The 26,296-nt window shown below is 45.8% G+C and overlaps 1 protein-coding gene across 1 annotated transcript in view; it reads left to right on the top strand.

The window, feature by feature from the left end:
- The first annotated feature begins 2,166 nt into the window (after nt 1–2,166).
- The window catches only part of FAM229A (family with sequence similarity 229 member A), a 63,627-nt gene continuing 39,497 nt past the window's right edge, over nt 2,167–26,296 (top strand). The window contains exon 1 of the mRNA XM_069221280.1: nt 2,167–2,285. Within this exon, the coding sequence (XP_069077381.1) occupies nt 2,167–2,285 (119 nt within the window). The remainder of the gene's footprint in view (nt 2,286–26,296) is intronic.

Below are 26,296 nucleotides of genomic sequence, written 5' to 3'. Positions count from 1 at the left end.
TAAAATGTATGTATGTATGTGATTTGTTTAGCAGACACCTAGATACAAAGTACTGTACATTGGTAGGTGGTAATTGTAAAGAACTGTGCAAATGACAAGTAGCGTACAGGGAAGGGGTAGAGAGAACACATGGCAGGAGAGGGAGTTTTGCAGGAAGATGTTGGTCAGAAAGAGTGGGCAGCAGTGCATGCGAGGAGAGGCAGGCTCATTTCAGGAACGCCTGGCGACCAGTGATCACTATGAAAGAAGGCACATTTTGTTAAAATAGACTTCAGCTCCTTACTGAAGCAGAGAACAATAGACCCAGCTGAAAATGGACTAGAACTCTATCCAGTCCCTCTCAGCGTAACTCTGACATTGTGATTTCGCCCTCCTGCACTTTACAGTCTTTATTGATGCTGTTGCTGTGGGTTCTGCACAAACCATCAGAGATGATATTCTTGGTTGCCAGTTAAGTTGGGGTGTTTGACTACGCTGCCTTGTAGATGACAGATGTGGAATGTGATGTAGGCAGGTAAAGGACTCACATACAGTAGGTGTAGGTTTAATGCTTTTGTCGTGAGAACTGCAGCAAGGACTTTGGTCTACGGATACTGGTGTGTTTTGGGATGGGGACTAGGTGGGATTTGCCTCAGTTGAAGAGGTAAAGGACCCATTCTTGGATGGTGTTTTAAAAGTCCAGTTCCAATGTAAAGACCATCATGATGTGGTGCAGTGAAAGTTGTGACTTACGTTTTCTCATCTCATGAGATGTCCGTCTTAAAGCAAAGGCTGGCATTTAATTAGAAACCAGAGATATAGAGCCGGGTTTAATCCTCATACTTGTAGACATTGCATCATCGCTGGCCAGCAAGAGAGGACGGATCTTTGCAGAATGGCCCAGTCTGCAGTGATCAGCATGGACTTGAAGGTGTTCACCTCGATCATCTAGATTCTGATCTTTGGGTAGGATATGAACCTGTACAGCTGGCACCATCAAAACCCATTCTAGAGGTAATGGTATTGCATAAGGTTTGATAGTTGATGGCATTGATGTCACTGAAGTGATCGAGCAGGATGAGTAGAACAGGGTCCCCTTTGCCAGCGAACTCAAGTGCACCACTGAGTTGTCTCTGTGCTGAATTGCAGCCTGAATTCAGGCTGGTTGCCAGAATTAGGTTGTTTCTTTGATCTACTCATGTAGCTGGTTGATGATTGCCTTGTCTGGGATACTTCCTAGGAATGGCATGTGTTGTATAAGAGCTAGGTTAGCCTTCTTCAGGCAAGAAATATATGCTGAGTCTTAAGGGAGTCTTTGAGTGGAAGAGACATTAAGTCGAGCAACGCCATTGGAGAATCATCAGTGATTTCCTTCCTTCTAACTAGAAGTTGATACCATGTATGTATGAGATGCCTGTAGTTAGTGGGGAACACCTGAAAGGTCGTCATTGGGGAGGCGGCTGAAGGCTATCCTTTTGGGTTTATTGTGGGATGGGTTGCTCATATTGATATGTGGTGCTTTTTCCTTGCCTTAATGCCAGTCTTGCTTTTGAAACAGTTGTTGATTAGTGTGCACTCTTCCTTGGAGTGTTTACACCTGGATTTGATGTTGGATTTACACCATGCTTGATTGCCTTGGAGAGCTGCGTACTCCTGTGGGAAACAATACTACATGTGATTATTTAGTTTGATGTTATTCCTCCGGGCTGTGTAGGGATTCCTTACTTTGCATTGATCAGAGCCCCCCTTAGTATCCTTCTCTCTCCAGCAAGAGCCACTTGCCTCATTCTCAAAACTTATATTCACTGTAGCCAACAGGGGTGGTTTTCGTGGGTGTTTGAACAGCAGTTCCTGGCCTTAGTGCAGACACAGAAATATGTACATCCTCTGGAGTCGGGCCAATGGCCAGGTCTAGTATTTGGATATCTATATGTGTATCTCAGTCCAAAGAAAAGACATCCAGGCCCAACTTGTTTCAAGCAAATATGTGCAGCTCTGTGCGAAAGTTCACCTCTTAGGCCCTGATGCCGGGCATATAACCAACATGCACTCCTCGATGGTGTGAGATGGAGTTCTGGCCTGCTCCAAACAGGGTTCATGTCACATCCTTCAGTGGCTTTGCAAAACAATCCTTGCTCCGTTCACATGCCTTACTTTCCTTCCTGCAGAGAGAGCTTGGGGTGAGATATGAGTTCCCAGGAAAGCCCGCCAGTCCGAAGGTTCCCTATAGAAGCTGGAGACTCCACTAGCCTCCCCCCTGCAGCAGAGAATCAGGAGCAGGCCCCTACTGGGAACACCCAAGCCAGGTAAATCCAGTGCTTCCTATTATTTGTGACACACATGGACCTACAAATAGTTCACCTTCACTCTACTATCCATCTAAACCTATCTCCCTCCAACTCTGTTGCTCCAATGTGTCCTCACCCAGTGCCCATCCATCTTAGTTTCTAACTTCCTTATGCCCCCCACCGTCACTTTTCCTGCTAGTTCACCTCCAGTCTACTTCCTGCCTTTCTGTATCCCTGTAGTTTAACTCCCTGCTTTCTGTATCCCTCTGTCCTTATCAGTGTTTAATTGACCGGCCAATTTTTCGATGTCTCTTCAATCCTTCCCTTTTTCTGAGTGTCCCTCACACTTCTTCTTCTGCGGAGTGTACCTCTAACCCACCTTCTTCCTCCTTGTGTCCTGCCAATATTCCCTTCTCTTCTAAATCACCTCAGCCACGTATTCTGTATTTCTGTCAAAAACTTGCCCATCCCATTCTCTGAATCTGTCACCTCCCTCCCTAATTACCAGTATTCCTCCAACCAACCCCCTTCTTACCTCTTTCCCCAAATAATCCCCTACTCTATGGGTCCCTTCAAGTTGCTCCATTCCATTGTTCCTCCGACCTGCTGTCTCCTGAGTGTCCCTCCAAGCCTCTCCTCCTTCTCAGTATCCTGAAAACGTCTCTCAGTGTCAATCTAACTTAAAGCCCCCGCCTGTATCCCTCAAACCAATCCCCTTTCTCATATGGTCTGGAAAAGCTACTTGACTCACCCCTTCCTGCATTCCTCCAATCTGTCCCTGTCTTGCTGTCCAAGCACTATGCCCCTTCATTCCAGATTTCAATCAGTTCACCTGGTTTCTACAAAAATACACTCTTCCATCACCCCTAGTACACACAAGTCTCAGGAATAAAACACCGTCACAACTTGGAACACCACACAACAAATGGGACGATTAAAGTGGAATGCGCCCCTTGACCCAGCTCTTTGAGTCCCGAGAGTGGGATATTGTTTCTCTTGTGCTGTCACCAAGGCAAGTACCTTCAGGGGTGTCCATAGGCCTTGGGATAATCAAGGACGGAAATGGCTTCTGTCTAAATTATAAAACACAACAACAATCAGGGCTCAGTTTGTCCCTGAGGACCCCGGTCTTACCACACCTGCTGCACCAATGGAAGCAACGCTGCTGCCGTTAAGTCTTTCAGCCACTCTTGGGCCAGGCCTGTAGCTCATGTGTACACAGTAAAAATGCCCCATGAAAAATAAGTAAATACACAAGTGGAAAAAAAGAATAAACTAATCTTAACAACGTTTCACGTACAAAGGAAAAAAAAAACATTATATGATTTTCTCCCAAAAAACAAAAGGGAGTGCACAATTCCTACCTGTGCCCCTTTCCAATTGGCTTTACATATCTGGCATGATGCTAGGCCTCTGGCCTGTGTTGTAGCGGAAGTACGGATCACAAAGGCACACGTCCATAAATGAAGGAAAAAGGTTTATTATTAGAGGTACAGCAGCGTGCGGCTCCCTCTTTCACTAGCCAGTAGAGTAACTGCCTCCACAGGGAACCTCACGCACACGAACACTCCAAATTCCACATTCTCCATTACATGTTCCACATTCCCCATTACAACACATCTTTCCCCTTTAAAAAAATTAAAAAGAAAAGAAAAGAAAACAAAAACAAACTAGGAGATGACATGACAATATACATCTTAATTGAGCGCTAAATAAAATAACACTTTAAATCTTAACACTATTTCTCTAAGGAAACTGTAACTCTGAGACTCCCTAAAGTACTTTGTAGCACTAATACATACTACAATCCTGACTTTAAGATAAACATTATCTTACATAGTCATTCAAATAAGCGGGAGTTCTGTGGTTCGTTTGAGTTCTTCGCAACGACATATGGTCTTCAACTCCCCTCTCACTTACACGATAAGCCCTCTCTTTACCACTACTTCCATCCGCAAGACTGTGAATCAAATCATCATCATCCATCAACATATATCTGCTACAACCATTCTCACCATTACTGCTCTGCACCTTTACGGGATGTTGATCCTCTCCCATCTGTACAGAATTTGCCTCTCCAAACTTAGCTACTCTCCTCAAATTCCACTTTTCACCATTCTCCAATATCACAAAAAAACAGTGCACTTCTCTCACTTTGAAAGGACCTCTTCCACATGCCTGCTTTGACCTTAATTTTCACCCAATTGCCCTTACGGATTCCGTTAGAACTCACATTAGACAACTTTTTGATGCTCTCATCAGACTTTCTTTTCTCTCCCTCAAGTAGACAATTATCCAACATAGTTCTCATCCACGCCGGAAACACTCTTGTCCCCGCCTTCCTACCTCTCATCAACTCAAAAGGAACCTCACCCATCACTCCCTTCCTCGTGGTGCGATATGCCCAAACCTTGTCCGATACCATTGATTCAATACTGTTGCCGCCACCCCAAGCCATTTGGATAGCCCCCTTCACCAAACGATTAGCCCTATCTACAATTCCATTGGCACGGGGATTATACAAACTTGTACGAGAGTGCATGATTCCTGCCTTCTGTAGGTAATTTTTAATTTCTGTTGAAACTAACTGGGTACCATTATCCGTAATAATCTTGTAGGGATATCCTTCTTCCCTAAAGACTGTTTCCAAAACTTTGATGGTAGACTTTGTTGTAACCTCCTTCATAAATTTCACCACCAACCACTTGGAATGAACATCCACCATCACCATGGCGGAGCTCAACGGACTACCGACTAGTGATAATGGTCCTATAAAATCCACACACACACTATGCCACACCATACCAGGATTCTCAATGACACCCCGAAAGGATTGACTAGCAACTTTCAATCTTTTCTCGCTATCCTTACACACTCTACATTTCTCCACCCACACTTCGACTTCATTATCCATGCCTGGCCACCAAAAAGTTTCTCTCAACCTTTTCTTAGTTAGAGTCTGACCCAAATGCCCCATATGCGTCAACTTAAACAGGTCAAAACGCAAGCACGACGGGGGAATAAACTTATCACCTCTCATTAATACCTCACTTCCACACAAGGTTAATTCATCCAAAACTTTCAAATACGGCTCACACAACTCTCTCTTTTTACACTACACTTCACTAATCCAATCACCTCACTCAAGACAACATCATCCTTCAAGCTCATCAACCACTTATCCTTGGGAATGGCCCCATGCATGCTCTCAAAACATCCTCAACACTTGCAACAACAATGTCTCCCTCACATTCCACATCAGTTCGACTATCATCTTGAACTGGCAATCGAGACAAACAATCGGCTTGTACATTACGCCAACCAGAAATGTGTTCCGCCTCATACATGTACTCTTGTAACTTTGAGGCCAATCTGACTAGCATAGCTAAACCCTTTCCTGCACCACCAGCTGCTAACACCTTAACTAAAGGCTTGTGATCTGTGCGTAGCACAATAGTTGTTCCCCAAATGAAAGTGCGGAAGTTCTCCAATGCCCTAGCAGCTGCCAAGGCCTCTCTTTCGATAACAGAATAATTCCTTTCACTGGAAGATAAAGTTCTGGAAGCAAACGCTACTGTCTTTTCACCAGCAGCATGATGCTGGGACAACACCGCACCTATTCCCACAGCACTCGCATCCACTGTGACAATAGACTTACGATTCACATCAAATGGTACTAAATCACCAGCATTCAACAATTCCTCTTTGATAGAATTGAAACATCTATCTTGTTCAACACCCCAAAAGAAACTTGTGTTTTTCTTAAGTAATTTCCTCAAACCATCAGTTTTGTCTGCAAAATTCTGAATGAATTTCGAATAATACTCAATAAGACCCATAAATGACCTCAACTGATCTTTGTTATTTGGTGGAGGACCATCTCTAATAGACCTTAGTAAATCTTTCTTTGGTTTCACACCCTCCTTTGAGAGCGTATGTCCCAAATATTCCACCTCCTCCACCAAAAACTTACACTTCTCTTTCTTGAGAGTTAAACCTGCAGATTTAAGTTTATCAAACACAGAGTTCAATGCAATATTATGACTTTGTATAATTTCTCCAAACACTTGAATGTCATCTTGAAAAAATATCACATTTTCTACTCCTTTAAACACAGCTGACATCATCCTTTGGAATACACTAGCAGCCGAGGACAAGCCAAATGGCGTTCTATTAAATTGAAAGGTCCCCTCTGATGTTATAAAAGCCGTACGTTTTTTTGAATTATGATGTAACTTAATTTTGTGGTATGCACTCTTGAGGTCAAGTTTGCTGAAATAAACATGCCCCTCTTAACAATAACTGCATTTCATTGATATTTGTTAGGGGAAAGGTGTCCACTACAATGTTGTGATTGACGCTGCGTAAGTCGACACAAAATCTAAAACTTCCATCTGTTTTCTTTGGGATGACCACCGGAGAAATCCACTCAGAGCTTTCCACTGGCTTAATAATGCCTTTGGCCATCATATCATCAATGAGTCTCTTCACTTCGCCTCTAACAGTTAGGGGAATTTTCCGTAAAGCATGTTGAACCGGTACAGCATTCTCTTTTAACACAATTTTGTGCACATAGCCTTTCAATGTCCCTATACTTTCCGAAAAAACTTTGCTCGCTCCTTCGATAATGTCATCAATAGACATATTCTTCACCACCATAACTTGAGACGGGGTTCTTGGGTTGATCACAATGTGAAGGTCATACTGATGTTGTCACCCTAAAATGGGTGGCCCAGACTCAGCTACATACACTTTGCCTTTCACTGATTCTTCCTGAAATGTTATGCTCGTGAGCATATAACCTATAATGTCAATTTGCTCTCCTTGGTAACCACCTGGATTTATATTGTTTGGCAGAAAGGAAACACCTGGCCATTTACGATCTACCATGCTTTTAGGTATGATGGTAGACAAAGATCCTGTATCCACCATAAATGGACCACTTTACCTCAATCATGAAGTTCGCTTTTGGTCGAGAACATCTCCCCACTACAGCGTTTTGTGCGCACAAAATCCTGTCTTCAGATTCTTCATTGGTATCCAGGTTTAGATGATCTTGCACCATTGCAACTTTACTTGAAGACGCTCTACAAACTTTAGCGAAATGGCCTTTTTTCCCACGTTTCCTGCATTCCTTACCCCAAGATTTACAACCCTTGAAATCAGCGTTCTGCGTAGTGCTGCCACACCTGAAACACATCTTAGAGTTAAACTTGTGACTTCGCACTAATTTGTCTCGGCTACCGGAATGATTTTCCTCCAGTCTTTTCTCTTTTTTGATAACGGAGACATCACTGTTAACCGCGTCTTTTCTCGCCATTTCTTTCATGTCATTTTCAGATTGTTCGACTATTTTTGCAACCTCAATGGCATCTCTGAGAGAAGGGTTCTTCATTGCCCACAAACGTTCTTGTATTTTCTTACTTTTGCACTGTACTATAAGTTGGTCTCTTATCAACTCATCAGACATGCTTCCAAATTGACATTTAGTGGACAACTGTCCCAAGCGCGAGACAAAGTCATCAATGGATTCATCCGTATTCTGAGGTTGGGTATAAAATTTATACCTACACATAACAAAACTGGTCTCCCTGGAAAACCTTTTCTTAAGCCTGAGCTAAGCTTTAAGAAACACATCTTCAATGTGCGTCCCATCCTCATTTAGACATGCAGGTAAATACTTAAACACATGTTGGCCCTCTTTACCTAAAACACTCATTAGAATAGCTTTCTCCCTCGTAGGTCTAAATGTTTGTCCATCTAATGCTTCCAAATAGTTTTCAAACATATCAATCCATTCTTCCCATTCAATGTCAGGTGAGCCCACATCTTGTAAAAACATTGGTGGCGCAATAATAGCTGAATTATTCATTTCTTTAGTTTGTATATAAATATGTATTGCAATAATCAGAGAATGAGAATGTAAAAGAAACTAAAAGAAAAGAACAAAAAAAAAAAATATATATATATATGTATATAAACACAAGATATATATGTAATTCTTATTACAAATGTCCTTTTTCTAATAAAGATAATTCCACCATGTTCAGTCCTCTTTCTGTAACACTGAAGATAAATGATGTAGTCCTTCTTTAGTCTCCCTGCGTAGAAGAGAGCTGTCCTCTTTCTATTTTAATGTTCCTTGCACAGTGGCCGCTCCCAGGACTCTTACGTTTCACTGTACTCCAGAGAAAAAAAACTTCCCACTGGCCTGTGTGAGTCTTGCCAATAAATGTAAGCTCAGCGCGCGTAGTTAATTTTTCAGAAATACTCGATAGAGCGCGCGTCGTCTGGCGTCGTTTAACATGGTTGTGTAACCATGACAACCTGTGCGGTGAGAGCGCTCGAGACGCTCCGAGCCGAACTTATTAAAACACCTCAAAAGTAAAGTCTCCAATAAAATATTCTCCACAGAGCCTTAGAAAAACGTCTTACTTGAGGCACAGAAGAGGTTGAGTTACGACCACAAACCCCGAGAGAGTCAGACTCCGATCGCCAGGAACTTCTACACACGTAGATCAATGGCACGAGCTGTACCTCTAGGCTGGTGCCTTTGTTGCCAAATTTATGTTGTAGCAGGAGTATGGATCACAAAGGCACACATCCATTAATGAAGGAAAAAGGTTTATTATTAGAGGTACAGCAGCGTGCGGCTCCCTCTTTCACCAGCCAGTCGAGTAACTGCCTCCACAGGGAACCTCAAGCACACAAACACTCCAAATTCCACATTCCCCATTACATGTTCCACATTCCCCATTACACCACCTGTGGTGGGGCAGCTCTTTCCTCACCAGTTACAGCATCGGCAGGTGGACATGCGTAGGCTGCCCTCGTGCTCCCTCACCTGGTGAGATTCGACATGCTGCATTCTATATTTTCATCTGCTTTACTCCCATTGCATATAGAGGGCTTAGGGCGTGGTACGCAGGCTCACGCATATTTATCAAAGAAGCAGGGGAGGGGCTATGGCAGCTGGCACCAACCATGACCAGCATCCCCTCAGCCATCCAAAGACAGGGGCAGCCACCCCAATCCACCCTGATATCACCAGACGCACCCCATTCCAGGCTAACTTTTTAGATGGCTGAGGGTGAGAAGGCAAGCCGTGTCTGTTAAAGTTATGCTGCCGAATTACAACAGCAGATTAGTGTATTTTTGAAGACTAACTATAGTTTTTGATCATTGCAAATGGAATTTTCATTAATTAGAGATTTAGGGCGGAGAATCAAGGTTCTCCCTGTTCACGGGCAGCTAAAAATTATGAACATTTTCATTATCTTGTAATTATTTTTTAACTTACTTGACATTTTAGATTATTAATGTAGGAGTGACCAACTTAATAATACAATACCTTGCTAATTGGAAACAGTCTTGCTAATAATAACCTGCACTTATCCCCTGATAGCTATGGCATAGAGCGGAAGGCTTTTCTCAGAGAAGTGCCTGTTATCTTTTCAAACAGCACCAAAACAACATTAAGGCCCTCATTTCAAAGACCGCAGAGGTTCCACCGGGCCAAAGACCGCCAGTGTTGGCGGTCTTCCGCCAACCATATTATGACTGGTGGCGACCCTCTGCCCTTTTTTGGACATAAAGCCGCCCGCAGCCATACTGGCGGTCGGCGGTGTAGTGGAGGCTGCTCCACCTTCACCGCCCCGTCATCAGAACACCGCCCACCGAATTACATCCCAGTATTCTGGTGTGCTGGCGGCGGAGCAGCCCCCATGGATTCCGTCCCTCCCGGAGGATCACCGAAATAGGTAAGGTGATCGTCCGTTAGGGGAGGTGGGTGGGGGGTGTTGTGTGGTGTGTGCGTGCATGGGGGTGTGCGTGTGAGTGTGTAGAGGGGGTGTGTGAGTGCGTGTATGTATGCGGGAGGTGTAATGTGTGTAGGGGAAATGTTCCATGTATGTATGTGTACATGTATGTGCGAGTGTATGTGTGTGAGTTGTGTGAGCGTGCATGAAGAGGGGTTTTGGGGGGTATGTTTGAGGGGTCTATGGGAATCAGGGGGGCGGGGGTGGGGAGGGGGTCCTACTACCTTTGGGGAGTGGTAGGGGGGTCGTGGGTGTTGGGGGTGAACTCAGGGGAGGGGGAGACCCCAATGAGTGCCAGGGAACAAATTCCCTGGCACTGATAGTGCCTACCATCATGGATTTCGTGGCAGTTCAAAACCCCATGAAATCCATGGCGGTATGCGAGGTCCTGATACCGCTGGTGGACTAGTGACGGCTGCCGGGCTGGAGACCGTTGTCTCCAGCCTGGCGGTCGTTACAGCTGTGGCGGACGGTGCTGTACATTGGTGGTTTGGCATATGCCAAACCACCAATGTCATAATGGGGCGGTAATGACCGCCGACCTGTTTGCGGTCCTACCGCCATCATTGCACCGTCCGCCAGGGTCGTAATGAGGGCCTAAAGTCTTAAACCGACAAAACAATATTTCCAAACAAGGTCAGTAAAAAGGAGAACATTTTAATGGGAAAAGGAACACCAAAACGATAATAATGGGATGAAGGGAAACAGACATATGTTTTTTAAAAGTGTAGAATCAAAAACTCAGCACTAATACCAGTCACTGGTTATGGCTGATGGGGACCTTGGCGTGATGGAGCAGGTGGTCGCAGACACTCAAACTCCACCATTGTCACACGATATTGGCTCCCTTCACACGGTCACCTGGCGAGGAGCCGATGCAACATGCTGTGCATGCTATTAACCAGAAATCCCATGAAGAGAGTCAGGTTTTCAGCGAATTGTTTGGGGACTCTCCACACGGGATGTTTCTTCCAGGGTATGAAACCTCCCCGTGACATGGACAGCAGCCTTAAAAGATTTGCATTGTATTAGTGTGGAACAGAGGAGGCAGTGAGCTCTTCAAACGGGTTTCAGCACAAAGATTCACTTCTCCAGAGCCCCGCTCCATCTCCACACAATGAACATAATTCAAAAGTCAACAGGTCCGTGGTCGAGTGAACCTAATTGCATCTGTCAAAAGTTTTAGCTTGGCACTCAGTAATTTTTCTGAAAGTCAGACTGCTTTACCCAGGCCTTAGTTAAAGAGGGTCCCTCAAAGTCAGGTACACACACTTTGGATTTCTCCCAAAGCCTTCAGTATTGGTGCCAAAAGCTCCAAGTTAGAGGACCGTCATGTTTCTGCCAGTGGAACCCCTGCTGGCTCTGCTGGTGGAAGCCTTACACCAGTGGCCTGACAGATTTTTCCTGGCCCTCTGGGTGTTAAAAAATGACTAACTTCCAATTTTCTGCAGGTTTTGGGAAACATCTTCAGGGTAACTGGTCACAGACTTCCAGGGGAGATTTCTCAGGGCCACGTCTGGAATGGCTCCGGCAGGGTCTAGTTGGGCCCATTCGCAGCTGATCAACTGGTTCTTCCATGCAGGGGGAGACATTTTTCTGTCGTTTCAGTCCTTGAGGCTAACCGGGACAAGCCTACTGCCCCTTGAAAAGCACTTCCAGCCCCTTGGTATAATTTGAGGGTAGATCTCACCTCACTCCTCCCAACAAGTCTGCACAGATCATCTGTTTCTTTACTAGGTCCTGTTATGTTCTGAGGGCTGGTAACAGGGAACCAGTTTTATAATACACACTAGCTTGTGATTGATGACAATGTGTACCCCAACCCACAAATAATTTCCACAGTAGAGCCGGCCCACCAACTATTCCAGTGTACCCTGACATGGGTCTCTCAAGATAGCAGGATTCCTGTGCCAGTGCCAGTGCCAGGCGCTCCTAAACTCTGACCCGGGGCTGCCTTATTAAAATTAAGATCCACCCAGGCCAAAACATCCATGATTGGTTCTGGAAAAAGGTTCCACTAAGCTATGGGCAGAGAGAATATGGCTGGGAAAGGTCCCGGTTCACAGGTCTCCTTCTCACTAACCCTTTCTAGTGTAAACAGGTGGAGAGGCTAGCCTTCAGCCTAGTCCTTATGACAGCATCCATGCCCACTCCCCGCTTCATATTCCAGGATATTTAACCAGTGATTATTCTTTCCATTCATCCTACCAGCTGAGCTTGATCTATTCTGTTATTTCTGGGCAGAGAGTTATTTCAAACCTCATCAAAGGGGTAATCGCTGTCAGGAGGAAAGAGCCCATCAGTACTGATTTAATTACTGCTAAGTCTTTCAGACAGCACACAGTGAGTTTTATAAAACCACCTTTCCCATATATTTATTGAGGTCTTAACAGACATTCTGATGGCTTCATGAACAAAGATGTTCGGCTCCCTCAGTTAGTTATGGATAAGTAGGTGGCACAGGCCAGCCTCTGGAGACCACGCTTTTCTAACTCAGCCCCAATCGATGAGAGATGAGCAATTCAAGCTTCTCAGAGTAAGGTCAAATCTAGTGCGTTCCATCTGCACCACCAGATAGAGAGTGAAAGTGGACTGACTCCTTTGGAAAAAAGGGTTCCCTTCTCCAGCTTGACCCTTATGTCCCTGAGCACTGTCTGTCTCCTGGGTCTACATATACCCTTTGGGACATGGCCAGTGAGATCTTGCCAGCCGACTGACTAATTAAAAAACTTCCTTGACCAAACATTGCAGGACAGACAATACGCAGCAAAATATGTCCTGAGGACCAGCCATGACACAACGGATTGTGTGGACTGTGTTGTGTTCAAGCTTCATGCATGGATGCGTGACACTGATTTTTCCGGTGACATACAGGCATCTCTCATGGGCATGCCTTTTGAAAGTTCCAGCCTTTTTGGAGAAAAGACTGACTCTGCTATACAACATTTTTTAAGATGGCAATGTAACTGCCTCTTTCTTAGGCTTACTCTCACAAGCCTATCCAACACCTAATACATACAATTCAGACGATATTCAGGGGGACTAAACTACTGCGAAAGTTAGCCCTCACAATCTGTAGAGCAGCCAGTCTAACCGTTTCACAGCCCCAAAGGTGGTGGGTGTTGCTCATGCTACTCTTTGGTGGCCAAGAAAGATTGAGGGCTCAGGCTGATTTTCAAACTTTGATTCTGAATGCCTCCTTATGGAAGGACAAATTCAATATGCTAACTCTAGTGCATGTCCTTTCTGTCTTGGATCCAGTGGATTGGATGGTATGTTTGGACCAACAGGTACTTTCATGTGCCTGTTCTGCAGTCCCACAGATGCTACTTTTGGTTTGTAGTGGGTTTGGACAATTTCCAATTTGCCTTTCTACCATTTGGCCTCACCTCTTTCCTGTGGGGTTTACGGAAATGATGGCTGGTGGTCACAGCCCATCATCATAGGTCAGAATACATTTATTCCTCTTGTTGTGCTTGCTGCCTCATCCAGAGCTCACAGTAGTGAGAGACGCATTGCCTTTAGGTTAGGACTGTCATCTGGGAGAAGTGGAAGTCAGTGCTTTCTGGTCTCAAGTGGAGAGAAAGCTTCACTTCAGTGTTCTGGACCTTTGTGCCAGTTAGCTCAGAAGGCCTTCCCCCCATCAATCAAGGCAAAGCTTGCTTGGACCCTGTAGTCAGGAGGCACTTCGACTTCGGACATGGCTGGACAGTTAGAGGATTTCCCTAATGGCGAGTCCTTTGGCAGAATTGCTCTGTGTGAGGACAGATGAGCTCAGAAGGTGTTAACTGGCAGACCATAAATGGCGTTTTCATATGGAGATGGCTTAGGACATCTCCACCTAGTAGAGAATGTCCTGGCTGTATCTTTTCACCACCGCGTAGGATGTGCAGTGTCACTAATACTGCATGCTAGAGTTTCCACCAGGAGGATAACTGAGGACACATTCTGTGAGCAGCGGGGCACAGGGCTTCTGTATGCCTTTCCACTACTACCTATCCTGCCTGAGTTTTTATGAAGATCAGGACTAATCAGGCTCAGATCATCTTGGTAACTCCAAATTGGGCAAGGAGAGTGTGTTCCTGGATATATAGAGCCTGAATATTGCAAAATACACATAATTTTCTTTTGTGTAATTATAAAAAAATTCTGAATAATTACAAAAATTACAAATCTGACATTTAGTGCATCCATTTGGAATGCAACAATGCATTTTGTACGATAAAAGCGCAAAAAAATGCAAGGGCCGCAAACAGTAGCTGCTTGCGTTCTATTCATTTTCATTGTTTCCATGCTTCCCCAATAGAATGTTTACTCAAACAGATTTGAAATTATGCGACATTAAATAATAGTATAATTTGGGAAATTTTGCCTAACAAGCATTATGGAAATTACAGAAATTATGTGCAATTACACCTGTTTTACAAATTTTCCACCCAGGCCTAGTATTTGCCCTTCAAACTGTCTGCCTCATCGGAAGGATCCTATGTCTTACAGGTGAGGTCCTGCACCCAAATCTCCACAACAATTGAACTTAGACAACTGAGTGTGTTTGCCTTACTTGCTGAACTAGTGGATGTGATTCTTGCAGATAGATGTCCTTCTATCAAATCTGTTTATTCAGTTGGTTGGTTGAAATTTGTGGCTTGGTGCGGGGACTGTCAATTTGATCTTTGACAGGTCAAGCTATCTGATATTTTGTTGTCACTTGTCCTATTTATAGCCCAGCATGGTTTTTCAGTGGGCATTAAAGTTTCTATGTCGGCCCTGTTAACCTTCTTTCATTTTCCTAAACTTCTTTGGTTATTCAACTCATCAGTTGTAGTGAGAGTTCTCAAAGGACTGATGTAGATGTTTCAACACTCCTGACATATTAGCTTAATCTTTATTTTTCTGATATGCACATTGTAGGAAATGAAAAATGTCCTAGTAAGCATAAAGGTAAGTTTCAGTTCTATTAAGGACATGGAGGTGGAGATTATGCTCTGCCTTCTTTTATTTATTACATTCCAGCAGACTTCAACAGTATACAACAAAACTAACTTTCCCATAAGCCCTAGGGAAAAGAACTAGAACAGTTCCTCTAATCAGCAATCAGATCCTCCCATATTGGTGAACATTCCCTGCATATCTTCCTTTTTCTTGAATGTGACAGGAGCGCTTCCATCTTTTTGCCTCACTCTCCTTTATTTCCATCGGAACCTGACATAAGTCAAGCACAATAGCCATGAGCCTGTACATCATAACTCTGAACTCTTAGTAACTAATTAGAATACATTTATTATGTGTACGATTACGCCATTCTTGGAGAAGGAAAAATCTTAAACCTATAACTCAACATTGACACAACAAACCTCCTCCCGTGATCATGGTCGAAAAGGAAAACCCAAATACTTAGACCTTATGATTTCCAAGGGGAATAAACAGTATCTAATTGGGTTAGGAAAAGTTGTTGGGAACCTTAGGAGGGAATAATCCTCGCCTCCCTGTCCTTTATAGAGGTGAAACTTTTCTTCATGCTTACTAGAAAATGTTTCATTCTATGTCAGGGCTGGAGGTGAGGATTATGCCCATCCAAAGCTTATCCACCACCAAAGAGGCCATGTCCAGGACCGGTTTAAAATAAAACCTTTTAAGTTTAAGCAGGGAGTCCAAAGACCAGTCCACTGCATTAATGATGTCCTCTAGTCAAGCTTGAAGGGAAAGGCTTTAGAGGCCATCGCAGAGAGGTGAATATCTGGGTTTGGGGGGCAGTGCCAAACGTATCCTTGCATCAGACTGCACACCAATGAGTGCTCCCCACCATGGGAGAACCCTGTGAAGGGACATGGCCAGTGGATATGGCTGATCTATAGGAATTTATTGTCCAATAAGCTAATCCCTGGGATGCTATAGATGCCAAGAAGTTTATAATAGGCACCATGTCACACCCCAGGGGATCCTGATTATTTTGGACACACCAACACATCCATCTAGACCTTGCAGATCTGTAGCGCTTGTTGGTGCCAGCTGCCCAGGCTGCAGCCAGAATTCTTTCAGCCTCTTGTGAAAGTTCTGCGACTCGCCAGCGTTGCCAGTAATCCACCAAACCATTAGAGGCATGCACCTCCGGGTCATTAGCAAGTGATAATTGCCCAGGAGATCCGGAAGGAGATCCGGAGCATGGGGTAGAAGAATTGGAGAATCCCAGGAAAGTTCCAGAAGTACTGGAAACAATACTTGAGACTTCCAACAGAGAGTGACTAGGACTTTCGCCTTCTGTCTTCTCACTTCGGCGCACAAGCTCATGATCATTGCAAATGGGGGAAATGCAAATCCCATCTCCATCAACCAATCCTGTAGGAAGGTGTCCATTGCAGTCACCAGAGGATCCAGCTTCCAGCTGAAATACCTGGGAACTTGGTGATCCAGCCAGGAGGCTAAGAGATCCACTGTGAAAGGGCCCCACAGGGCTTCTAGCCTTCTGAAAACCTGTGGTTCAATTGCCAAAGACTCATTTTTGACCATTGTCTGGAGCACCAGTCTGCCATTTCATTGGAAGCTCTAGGAAGATACTCCGCTGTAACAGATAGGTTGTTGGACAGGCAGGAGGTCCTGAAATCTTTAGCCAAGTCTGCCAGAGCTATCGACTTGAAGCCTCCCAGATGGCTGACATACCGGACAGAAGTTGTTGTCCATCTTCAGAAGCATGCTGCAGTGCATCTTGTCCTTCGTCTAGCACTTTATTGCAAAGGACCCTGCCAGGAGCTCTAAACAACTGATATGTAGTTGCTGCTGCTCTGTGGACCATTTTCCTGCTGTAAAGAATACACTTCTGCAAGAAGGTAGGCATAAGGGTGTCTAGCTCGGGGGTGAGAGCCACCTTGCCAGGGAGAGAGGAGCGGGACATTCAGCTTTCAGGCATGCCCAGACTTTTTTATCTAGAGGCGTCCGAAAGCATATCGCCATATATTCCTCAGAGCGAGGATGGATGAGGTCCTCCAGGTCTAACATGTCTGAGGGTTCGTCTGCGTCCTGCTGGTCTGAGGATCCTGAGTGGGTAAGGACCAGGAAAGGGCTCCAAGGATTTGAGGGGCCCACCTAATCGAGTGACTCCCCATCGTTGTCCTCGTCGTGGTCAGGGGATAAGGGCAGCACATCTGACGCACAAAGGCATCGCCCATCGCCATGGGCACAGACCATGAAAGAAAAGCCTTTTTAAGGCACTGGAAATTCCCCAAGTCTACACCTGCATCACCTTTGTGTTTATGTTGTGTGCCTCTGCGAGGGATAAGCCTCCTGTACGGGGCGGGAGTCATCCAATAAATTTAGGGGTACTAGGCAAACATAAGCTAGTTCCATCACACGGCAGTCCAGAGGCTCTATTGCGGATGCCACTGCCTGATGAATGGAGGCGTCTACCGCCTCACAAAATTCATTGTCAATGGCAAGGACCTGTATGGACTCTTCCTCCACATATTCTTCAGCCATAGCCTCTGAGGTGCCCAACAGGAGCCTCCAAAGATCAGCGTTTGCTAGGCGCGCTGTGCAGTAGTGTACCAGCAGTTGGACCTGCCAAGTTATGAACGTGGGGGAGTACCTGGCAATAGTATCACAGCAGCCTAGACTGTAGGTGCTTTAGTTGTGAGAGCACAAGGCTAATGTGGCACTGGGCAAGCCAATCTAGGTTTGGGCCACACTGCGTGCGAAACAGGTCACTGCCCTGGGGCAATCTCACCCCGGCTTCAAAGGGTGTTGCGGAACGCCTGGTCCCAGCCCCTGAAACAGCACTTTAAAGCGCAAGTACGCACTGATAATTATTATGGACCAGCTCCGCTGGCGTCAAGCTGTTCCACAGAGTGTCCGATCACTTTTACTTTTATTTTACAGACCTTCTAGGTAACGGGTACAGAGCTTCCGGGTAGCTTGAGGGAGGCGCCTAATCCACAGAGAGACAAGCTTGTCAGTTTCCCTGTTCTGACTACAGTGCGTCCCCTGCTGAGCAACAAGACGTCTTCAGACGCATGTGTCATCTAAAAGAGGCTGGACTCACCACACTCAAGCGGTCCCGAGGCTTCACAGCTGCTGCGAAAGGAGCTCTGAAGTGCGGCAGTATGATGGCAGTGATAGGCCAGGATAGGCTACAATAAGTTCGGAACAGGCCAAATATACAAAGAGGCACATGTAATGAGAAAAGCAAAAAAGATACTTAGCTGCTGGAAAGCAGGAAAGAAAGATGAAGATATGTATCGCCTATATGGGAGGATCTGATTGCTGATAGGATGAACTGCTGTATTTCTTTTCCGTTGGGCTTTTGGGAAATTTAGTGTTGTTGTATACTCTTGAAGTCTGCTGGAAATTAATAAATGAAAGAAAGCAGAGCATAATCCTCGCCTCTGGTCCTTGCATAGAATCCGCATTTCTGTGTGGTCACCCCAGATTTTTCACCTTTTGCTGGATCCTATATATTTGCTGGTTGTAGAGCTCCATGTACTTCACCCATGCTAGCCAAAGGTAGAGTGCTTGTGCTCCCCCTTTCTATTTGGTGCAATAGGAACACTTCTAATTGGCATGCTTATCTTACTTATAAGTTCCCAGTATATCGTACAAGGTATTCCCAGGAACTGTAAGTTAAATGTCACTATTGTACTGCAGCACCCATTGTGCCATCCACTATAGTGACCGTGTAAACTTTTCTGCAGGCCTACCCTCTGTAGTCTGCCTGTGCAAGTTTAAACTGCAAAATCGCCCAGTCAAAATAACCCCTTTTGACAGGCTTATACCTTCATTTGAAATATTTATAAGCAGAGCCACTGGAATTATGTGGCAGGGGATCACCAAAATATGAGGCAGGCTTCACAAAATTATGTGGCAAGAAAAGGTAAACTATTCTGTAAAAAGTGGCACATTTTGTGATAGTATTACTCATTATTTTTACTTGTTGTAATACTGTCCGGGCAAATATTTCACCTCATTTGTACCAATTTGATAACCAAATATGGAAATAAGCAAATGAAATATCACTAGTTAACCTTTGCAAAGGACCTTCCACTGTGCATGAACACATGTTGCCATGTTTTTAGTAACTTTTGATCCATTTGACCGAGAAACTATTTTTTTTGTTAAAATCTACAAATTATGTATTAAATGATAGATTCTGTGGCATATGTGGCAAATCCATACTTATGAAAAAAAACAGCAGAATCATATCATTCCAATGGCTCTGTTTATAAGTCACCCATAAGCAGGCCTTATAGCCCATCAGGCAGGGTGCATGGTATTTAAAAGTAGGACATGTAAACGTTTAATGTTACACATGTCCTTATAGTAAAGGTCTCTCAAAGCTATTTTTTATTATAGTGAGTTTAACTGTTCCATAGGAACACACTGGAATGCAATATTAAATACTAATTGTTAGAAATGGGGTCTCTAGTTGGCAGTCAGTTTATACCCTCTCGAAGTAGGGTCCCACATTCTAGTCAGCGTAAGGGACTCACACACCTAAGATAACCCCTGCTCAACCCCTTGGTAGCTTGGCACAAGCGGTCAGGCTTATCTCAGAGGCAATGTGTAAAGCATTTGTACAAACACGCAAAGTAACACAGCGAAAATACCACAAAAGGACTCCACACCAGTTTAGAAATATTACCAGTATTTATCTAAATCAAACAAGACCAAAACAACAAAAATCCAACTTACACAAGTGAAGATATCAGTCTTTAAAGTAAAAAGAGTCTTAATCCATAAGAATCAATGGATACTTTGTTTTAGCACACAGTACCTGTAATGCATCAAAAATAAAGCTGCAGGGGCAGGCAGGCGTCAGAAAAGCAAGTGATGTGTTGATTCCTTGCTCGCAAGTGAGGCTGTGCGTCAGTTCTTTCTCTGCCGGGTAAGCCATGCGTTGATTCTTTCCTTGCAGGGAAGAGATGCGTCGATTTCCGGGCAGACAGCCTCCGGTCTGTGTGGTGATGTTGAAGATTTGACACCCAGAGATGATGTGTGGAAAATCTGGACGCACAGTAGCAATGAATCCGCACTGAACTGGATATGCGCCGATTTCACTGGCACTGCATTGATTTTTCAGCTGCGGTGCAGGCACTGCATCTATTTTTCTTCTGCTCGGCTCCAGAGCATGGATTTTCACCTTGCGTTTACCAGCTTCTCCTTTCAAGGGCCCAGGGACTGGATGTGGCACCAGCAAGAGAGCCCAGGTGCTGGCAGCTAAAGTCTGAGACTTCAGAACAGGCAACAAGATCAGTCCAAGCCTTTGGAGAAACTTCACAAGCAAGATTCCAGAAACCAAAGTCCAGACCTTTTCCTCTTAAGGCAGAAGCGGCAGCAGGTCAGCATAGCACAGAGTGGCAGGTCCTACTCAAGCATCCAGCTCTTCTCCTTGTCAGAGGTTCCTCTTGATCCACAAGTAATCTTAAAGTATGGGGTTTGGGGTTCACTACTTATACTAATTTCTGCCTTTGAAGTAGGCAACCTTCAAAGGAAGGTCTTTGTAGTGCACAAGACCCTGTGTCTTCCTTGCCCGGGCCCAGACACATTCATAGGGGGTTGGAGACTGTATTGTGAGGAATCAGACACAGCTCTTTCAAGTGCAGGTGACAGGTCCTTCCTCCCACTCTCCCCAGGAAGACTCATCAGGATATGCAGGACACACCTCAGTTCCCTTTGTGTCACTGTCTAGAGTGAATTCACATCAGCCTACCTGTCAGTCTGACCCAGACGTGGATTCAGCAGCCAGGCAGAGGCACAGAATGGTTAAGCAAGTAAATGCTCACTTTCTAAAAGTGGCATTTTCAAACTCACTATCTAAAAGCCAACTTTACCAAAAGATGTACTTTTAAATTGTGAGCTCTGAGACCCCAGACTCCATATCTCTATCTGCTCCTGATGTGAAATTACACTTAGAAGGTATTTAAAGGCAATCCACAAGTTATCCTATGGGAGAGATAGGCCTTGCGATAGTGAAAACAGAATTTGGCAGTATTTCAATATCAGTACATGTAAAACACACCAGTACAAGTCCCACCTTTTAAATACACTGCACCCTGCCCACGAGGCTTCCTACCTTAGGAGTGACTTACATGTAGTAAAAGGGAATGTTTGGGTCTGGCAAGTGAGTACACTTGCCAGGCCGATTTGGCAGTACACAACTGCACACAGACACTGCAATGGTAGGTCTGAGACATTTACAGGGCTACTCAAGTGGGTGGCACAATCAGTGCTGCATGCCCACTAGTAGCATTTGATTTGCAGGCCCGGGGCAAACATGGTGCACTATATTAGGGACTTTACCAGTAAATCCAATGTGTCAATCATGGGAAACCAACCACCAACCCAACTTATACAGAGAGCACTCACACTTTAGCACCAGTCAGCAGTGGCAAAGTGCCTAGAGTCCTAAAGCCAGAAAAAACTAAATTCAGCATAGGATCAAAACCAGAAGGCCAGAAGCAAAAAAACAGGGGAAACCACACCAAGAGCTGACAAGTCTAACACAGAGAATGTCTAGCTGATGATCAGCTTTTTGTGGGATTTGCCGGTGCTAAGAAGGGGACGGCTGTGCGCACATGAATCCTGTCCAGGTGGATCATCCTGAGCTTAAAGACAATATATGATCTGACCAAGAAGGAGGCCCTTCCCAAGGGCTGTGGCGGCTCCTACCACCATAGCCAAGACTGCTTCAACAGCATTGGTGAGGGGGTGTCCCACTATTGGCTATCTGTCAAGCAGGTATGTGAGTGAGGCAGTACTGCAACAAGGGATGTTTTGCCTGTTTGGTCCTATAGGACCTCTTGGTATGAGTTCACTCTTCAGACCATCTACCTTTTGGGAGGTACCACTTGGGTATCTATTTACAAGGTGATGAATCTGCAGTTAGAAGTACCCATCAGAACAACAAGTTAATTATTTTTGGTAGTGCTCTTTCTGGTAGATACTCTATATAATGAAAGATTCCTCACCCTCTCCCTCTGCCCAGTTCTGTAGAGTGGAATCCCATAGCTGTTACAAAAATAACCAAAGTTAGTTTCAGCCCACAGTTGTCTCTAATCAGTCACAGTCGATCCACATTTAAGTACCTGGAAATTTCAAAGCAAACTGATGCTTGCGGGCGGGTGTTTCACCTGTAAGCCTCTCCATACTGCCCCTTCCAGAAGTGGTGCAAGGCTGCCTCTAAGTCCTATGCACCGCGTAGCAGTGTAAGGGAGCAAGTCCTTTATAAATAGCCAGATCCTAATGGCATCTGAGGTTATTCACACATTGAGGGATATGAAATTAGATAAAGTATCCACAAGAAAGACCGTTATCTAATGTAAGTTATTTGTTCTTCTTACCCTTTCAATAACCTGGGTTCTTTTGTTAAGGGGAAAGAACGGTCAATGTAGGCCAGTTTCTAGTACTTCCAAGGATGTTCTTGTTTATGATGCCCCTCTTTTGGCTCTATTACTGAAACAAAAGGCTGATTGCTCCCTTTGAATTGATTAGGAGGACAAGGTCAATCGCAAGAGTCGATAGGGTTGAATGGGCCATTTGAAGGGTGAGAATAGCGAATCACCAATTTAAATGCCAAAAGAATCTGAATTTCATTAATGACACAGAGGCTAACATTATGCATTATTCCTTCAGTCCACTCCACGCAGCACTTTAAAGAGCATTACATCATAGATCAAAAACAATCTAGAATAGAACATTATCAACACATAAGTAGCCCATGCACAGAATCTTCCTCCTCTTTACAATGCACCAGAAGATCTTCCAAACTTGTTCCTTTAACTTTTGCACAGACAAGAGCTTAAGAAACCATCAAGAACAAACCACTAAAAGCAACAGATCTATTGAGCATTATCTAAAAGTGAAGGAAAATTTGAGAAAAACTTCGAAGTGCATGAAGAAACATACAAATGCATACTAAAATCCTTTAAGTAATGTACCTATAAAGACATTAAGGGGGTCATTCTGACCCTGACGGGCGGCGGAGGCCGCCCGCCAGAGTTCCCCCCTCCGAAATACCGCTCCGCGGTCGAAAGACCGCAGAGGGTATTCTAAGTTTTTCCCTGGGCTGGCGGGCAGTCGCCAAAAGACCACCCGCCAGCCCAGGGAAAAACTCCCTTCCCACGAGGATGCCGGCTCGTAATCGAGCCGGCGGAGTGGGAAGGTGCGACGGGTGCTGTTGCACCCGTCGCGTATTTCACTGTCTGCCAAGCAGACAGTGAAATACTCGTAGGGGCCCTCTTACGGGAGCCCCTGCAGTGCCCATGCCAGTGGAATGGGCACTGCAGGGGCCCCCAGGGGCCCCGCGACCCCCCCTACCGCCATCCGGTTCCCGGCGGGCAGACCGCCGGGAACTGGATGGCGGTGGGGGGGTTGGAATCCCCTCGTCGGCGCAGCTAGCTGCGCCGCCTTGGAGGATTCAAAAGGGCGGCGGTACACTGGCGGGAGACCGCCAGTGTTGCCGGTCTGACCGCGGCTTTACCGCCGCGGTCAGAATGCCCTGCGGGGCACCGCCGGCCTGTCGGCGGTGCTCCCGCCGACCCTGGCCCCGGCAGTCTAAGACCGCCGGGGTCAGAATGACCCCCTAAATGTCTCTTTTCTTATTTATTTATTTTATTTATTTATTTTTTATACTCAAGACCCTCAACCGGGAAGGGAGGGTGTGATAATGTTAGCCTCTGTGTCTTTAATGAAATTTAGATTCTCTTGGCATTTAAATTGGAGAACCGCTATTTCATTACAAGACCAGAGGCTACCAGTATGCACACTGTTAGCTCTCCAGAACCACATCAAACATGTGTTCAATTGTTTTACAATAATGTTTACCAAACTCAGAACATTTGACCAGTCAGCTGCTACCAGGATATATTCCAATCTTCCACCTTTCCAAAAAGCTTGACTAGCGAAAGCACCTTTTATAGAATGGGCAGCCGGACAGTTGCATAGTACATTTTACCCACCTTGCAATAGTTGCTGTGGTAACTGCTTGAAATGGTTTGACAAAAGAAACCAGTACTTGCTTTACATCAGGTCGGAATTTATTCATACGGGTGTCATATTCTTTCATACAATGTACTACACACAGTTTTTTGCATGAATCATATCTGGGATAAAAATTGTATCAGACATAGGGGGACATTACAACATTGGCGGTATAAGGCGCTTACCGCCGTGCAGAAGACCGCCAATACACTGCCGCCGCCGCGGGAGCCCGCCACAGCTATTATGACACACATCACGGAATCCGCCGAAATTCAGACACCCACACAATACCGCCACATCACAGGTCAGCGATAAACATGCGGAAACAAATCCTCCACCTCCACGCCAACAGAAACACGCCCATGCCATTACGACCCACGAATCCATGCGGCGGTCTTTCAACCGCGGTATTCCATTGGCAGTACACACCGCCGCGCTCAAAATACACACACAGCTCCAAAACACCGCCACATTGGACAATTACAAATACACACACCTGATACACACACCACACCCACACACCCAACACAATATAAAACACACACCCACATCACCCACAAACCCCTACTACCAAAAATTCAGAGAGAAGGCCAGAGAGAGACAGCACAGAATAAAGAACCCCATCACACAGAGGCACACTACACCATCATGCACACAACATCCATGCACAAAACACCACATACCACTACACTCACCACACTCATCACCACATACACCACCCCACACATCACACACACCACCCCATGTCACGCCAAAGACACCACCGCTTCTCCGAGGAGGAGCTCAGGGTCATGGTGGAGGAAATCCTACGGGTAGAGCCACAGCTATTTGGCTCACAGGTACAGCACACATCCATAGCCAGGAAGATGGAGCTATGGCAAAGAATAGTGGACAGGGTCAACGCTGTGGGACAGCACCCAAGAAATAGGGAGGACATCAGGAAGAGGTGGAACGACCTACGGGGGAAGGTGCGTTCCACGGTATCCAGGCACAACATCGCGGTACAGCGGACTGGTGGCGGACCCCCACCTCCTCCCCCACAACTAACAACATGGGAGGAGCAAGTCTTGTCCATCTTGCATCCTGAGGGCCTCGGAGGAGTCATTGGAGGAACGGACACTGGTAAGTCAAATATTCACTATCATATCCCCCACCCTACCTGCATGCTATCACACACCCCCAACCTCACACCCTCCCCTATCACCCAAACTCCTCACTAATGTACCCATAACACCAACCACCCATCCCAACCCCAAGACCTGCATGACACAACTAAGCATGGATACCCATCACTAAAGCATGCCCACTGCACATACCCAGAACACCCCCCAACCATCAGCACACAAGCCCCCACACAGGAATGCCTGCACTGGGGTTCACGCACACCCAACCATTGCACACCATAAAACACACACATGCAATAATCATGTACTTATACCCCCGCAGGAACCCGAAGGAACGTCACCACACCAGAGGGTCCAGACAACACCACTCCACCCCCAGAAGAGGCCCACAGTGACGAGAGCAGCTCTGCCCTACTGGATCTTGATGACCAGCCCGGACCATCGTGGGCCTCAGGAGAGTCGGTTCCCCTTGCCCAGCCACAGCCCAACACAGAGCTTCCACCCTCTGGTAACACCAGTACAGCACCCACCCAGCGGGCCCATACCTCCGTCCCCAGGACAGGTCAATCAGCAGTGTGTCCACCACTACAGGGCACCCAGGTTAACCCACCACCCCAACAACAACAGGGACCTGGGGGCAGTGGTAGTGGGCACACAGTCCAGGGGATGGAGGCACAGGAACATAGGGGAACTGGGAGGGCTGCGGTGCGACAGAGGGAGGACAGGCCAAGGGAACCTACTCTCCACGAGGCCCTCTCCTCCATCATGGGAGCATACCACCACTCCCAGGAGACGATGGCAACGGTCCTGGACAAGTTGCAGGAGACCCTGCGTCTGCAGGAGGAGCAGTATTTGGGGTTCAGGGAGGAGCTCAGGACCATCGGCTCCGCCCTGGGCACCATCGTAGGGGTGCTGACGGACATTTAAAAGACCTTGAGGGACACCGTGGCACTCCAAGGGGCCCCTGACACTAGCCAGGACGATGAACTGCCTACCACCTCCGCCGGCGCTAGTGAACAGGACGCCCCGCCACAGGACCACCACACTAGAACCCCATCCCCTGCAGACGGACAACCACCACGCAAGCGGGCCCTGAGATCCAGGAACAGGACAGAGCAAGATG

This window comes from Pleurodeles waltl, chromosome 3_1, assembly GCF_031143425.1.
Source record: "Pleurodeles waltl isolate 20211129_DDA chromosome 3_1, aPleWal1.hap1.20221129, whole genome shotgun sequence".
In the NCBI taxonomy this organism is placed as follows: domain Eukaryota; kingdom Metazoa; phylum Chordata; class Amphibia; order Caudata; family Salamandridae; genus Pleurodeles; species Pleurodeles waltl.
Note: the sequence above shows the minus strand (reverse complement) of the source record. Positions and strands in the feature narration are given on the sequence as shown.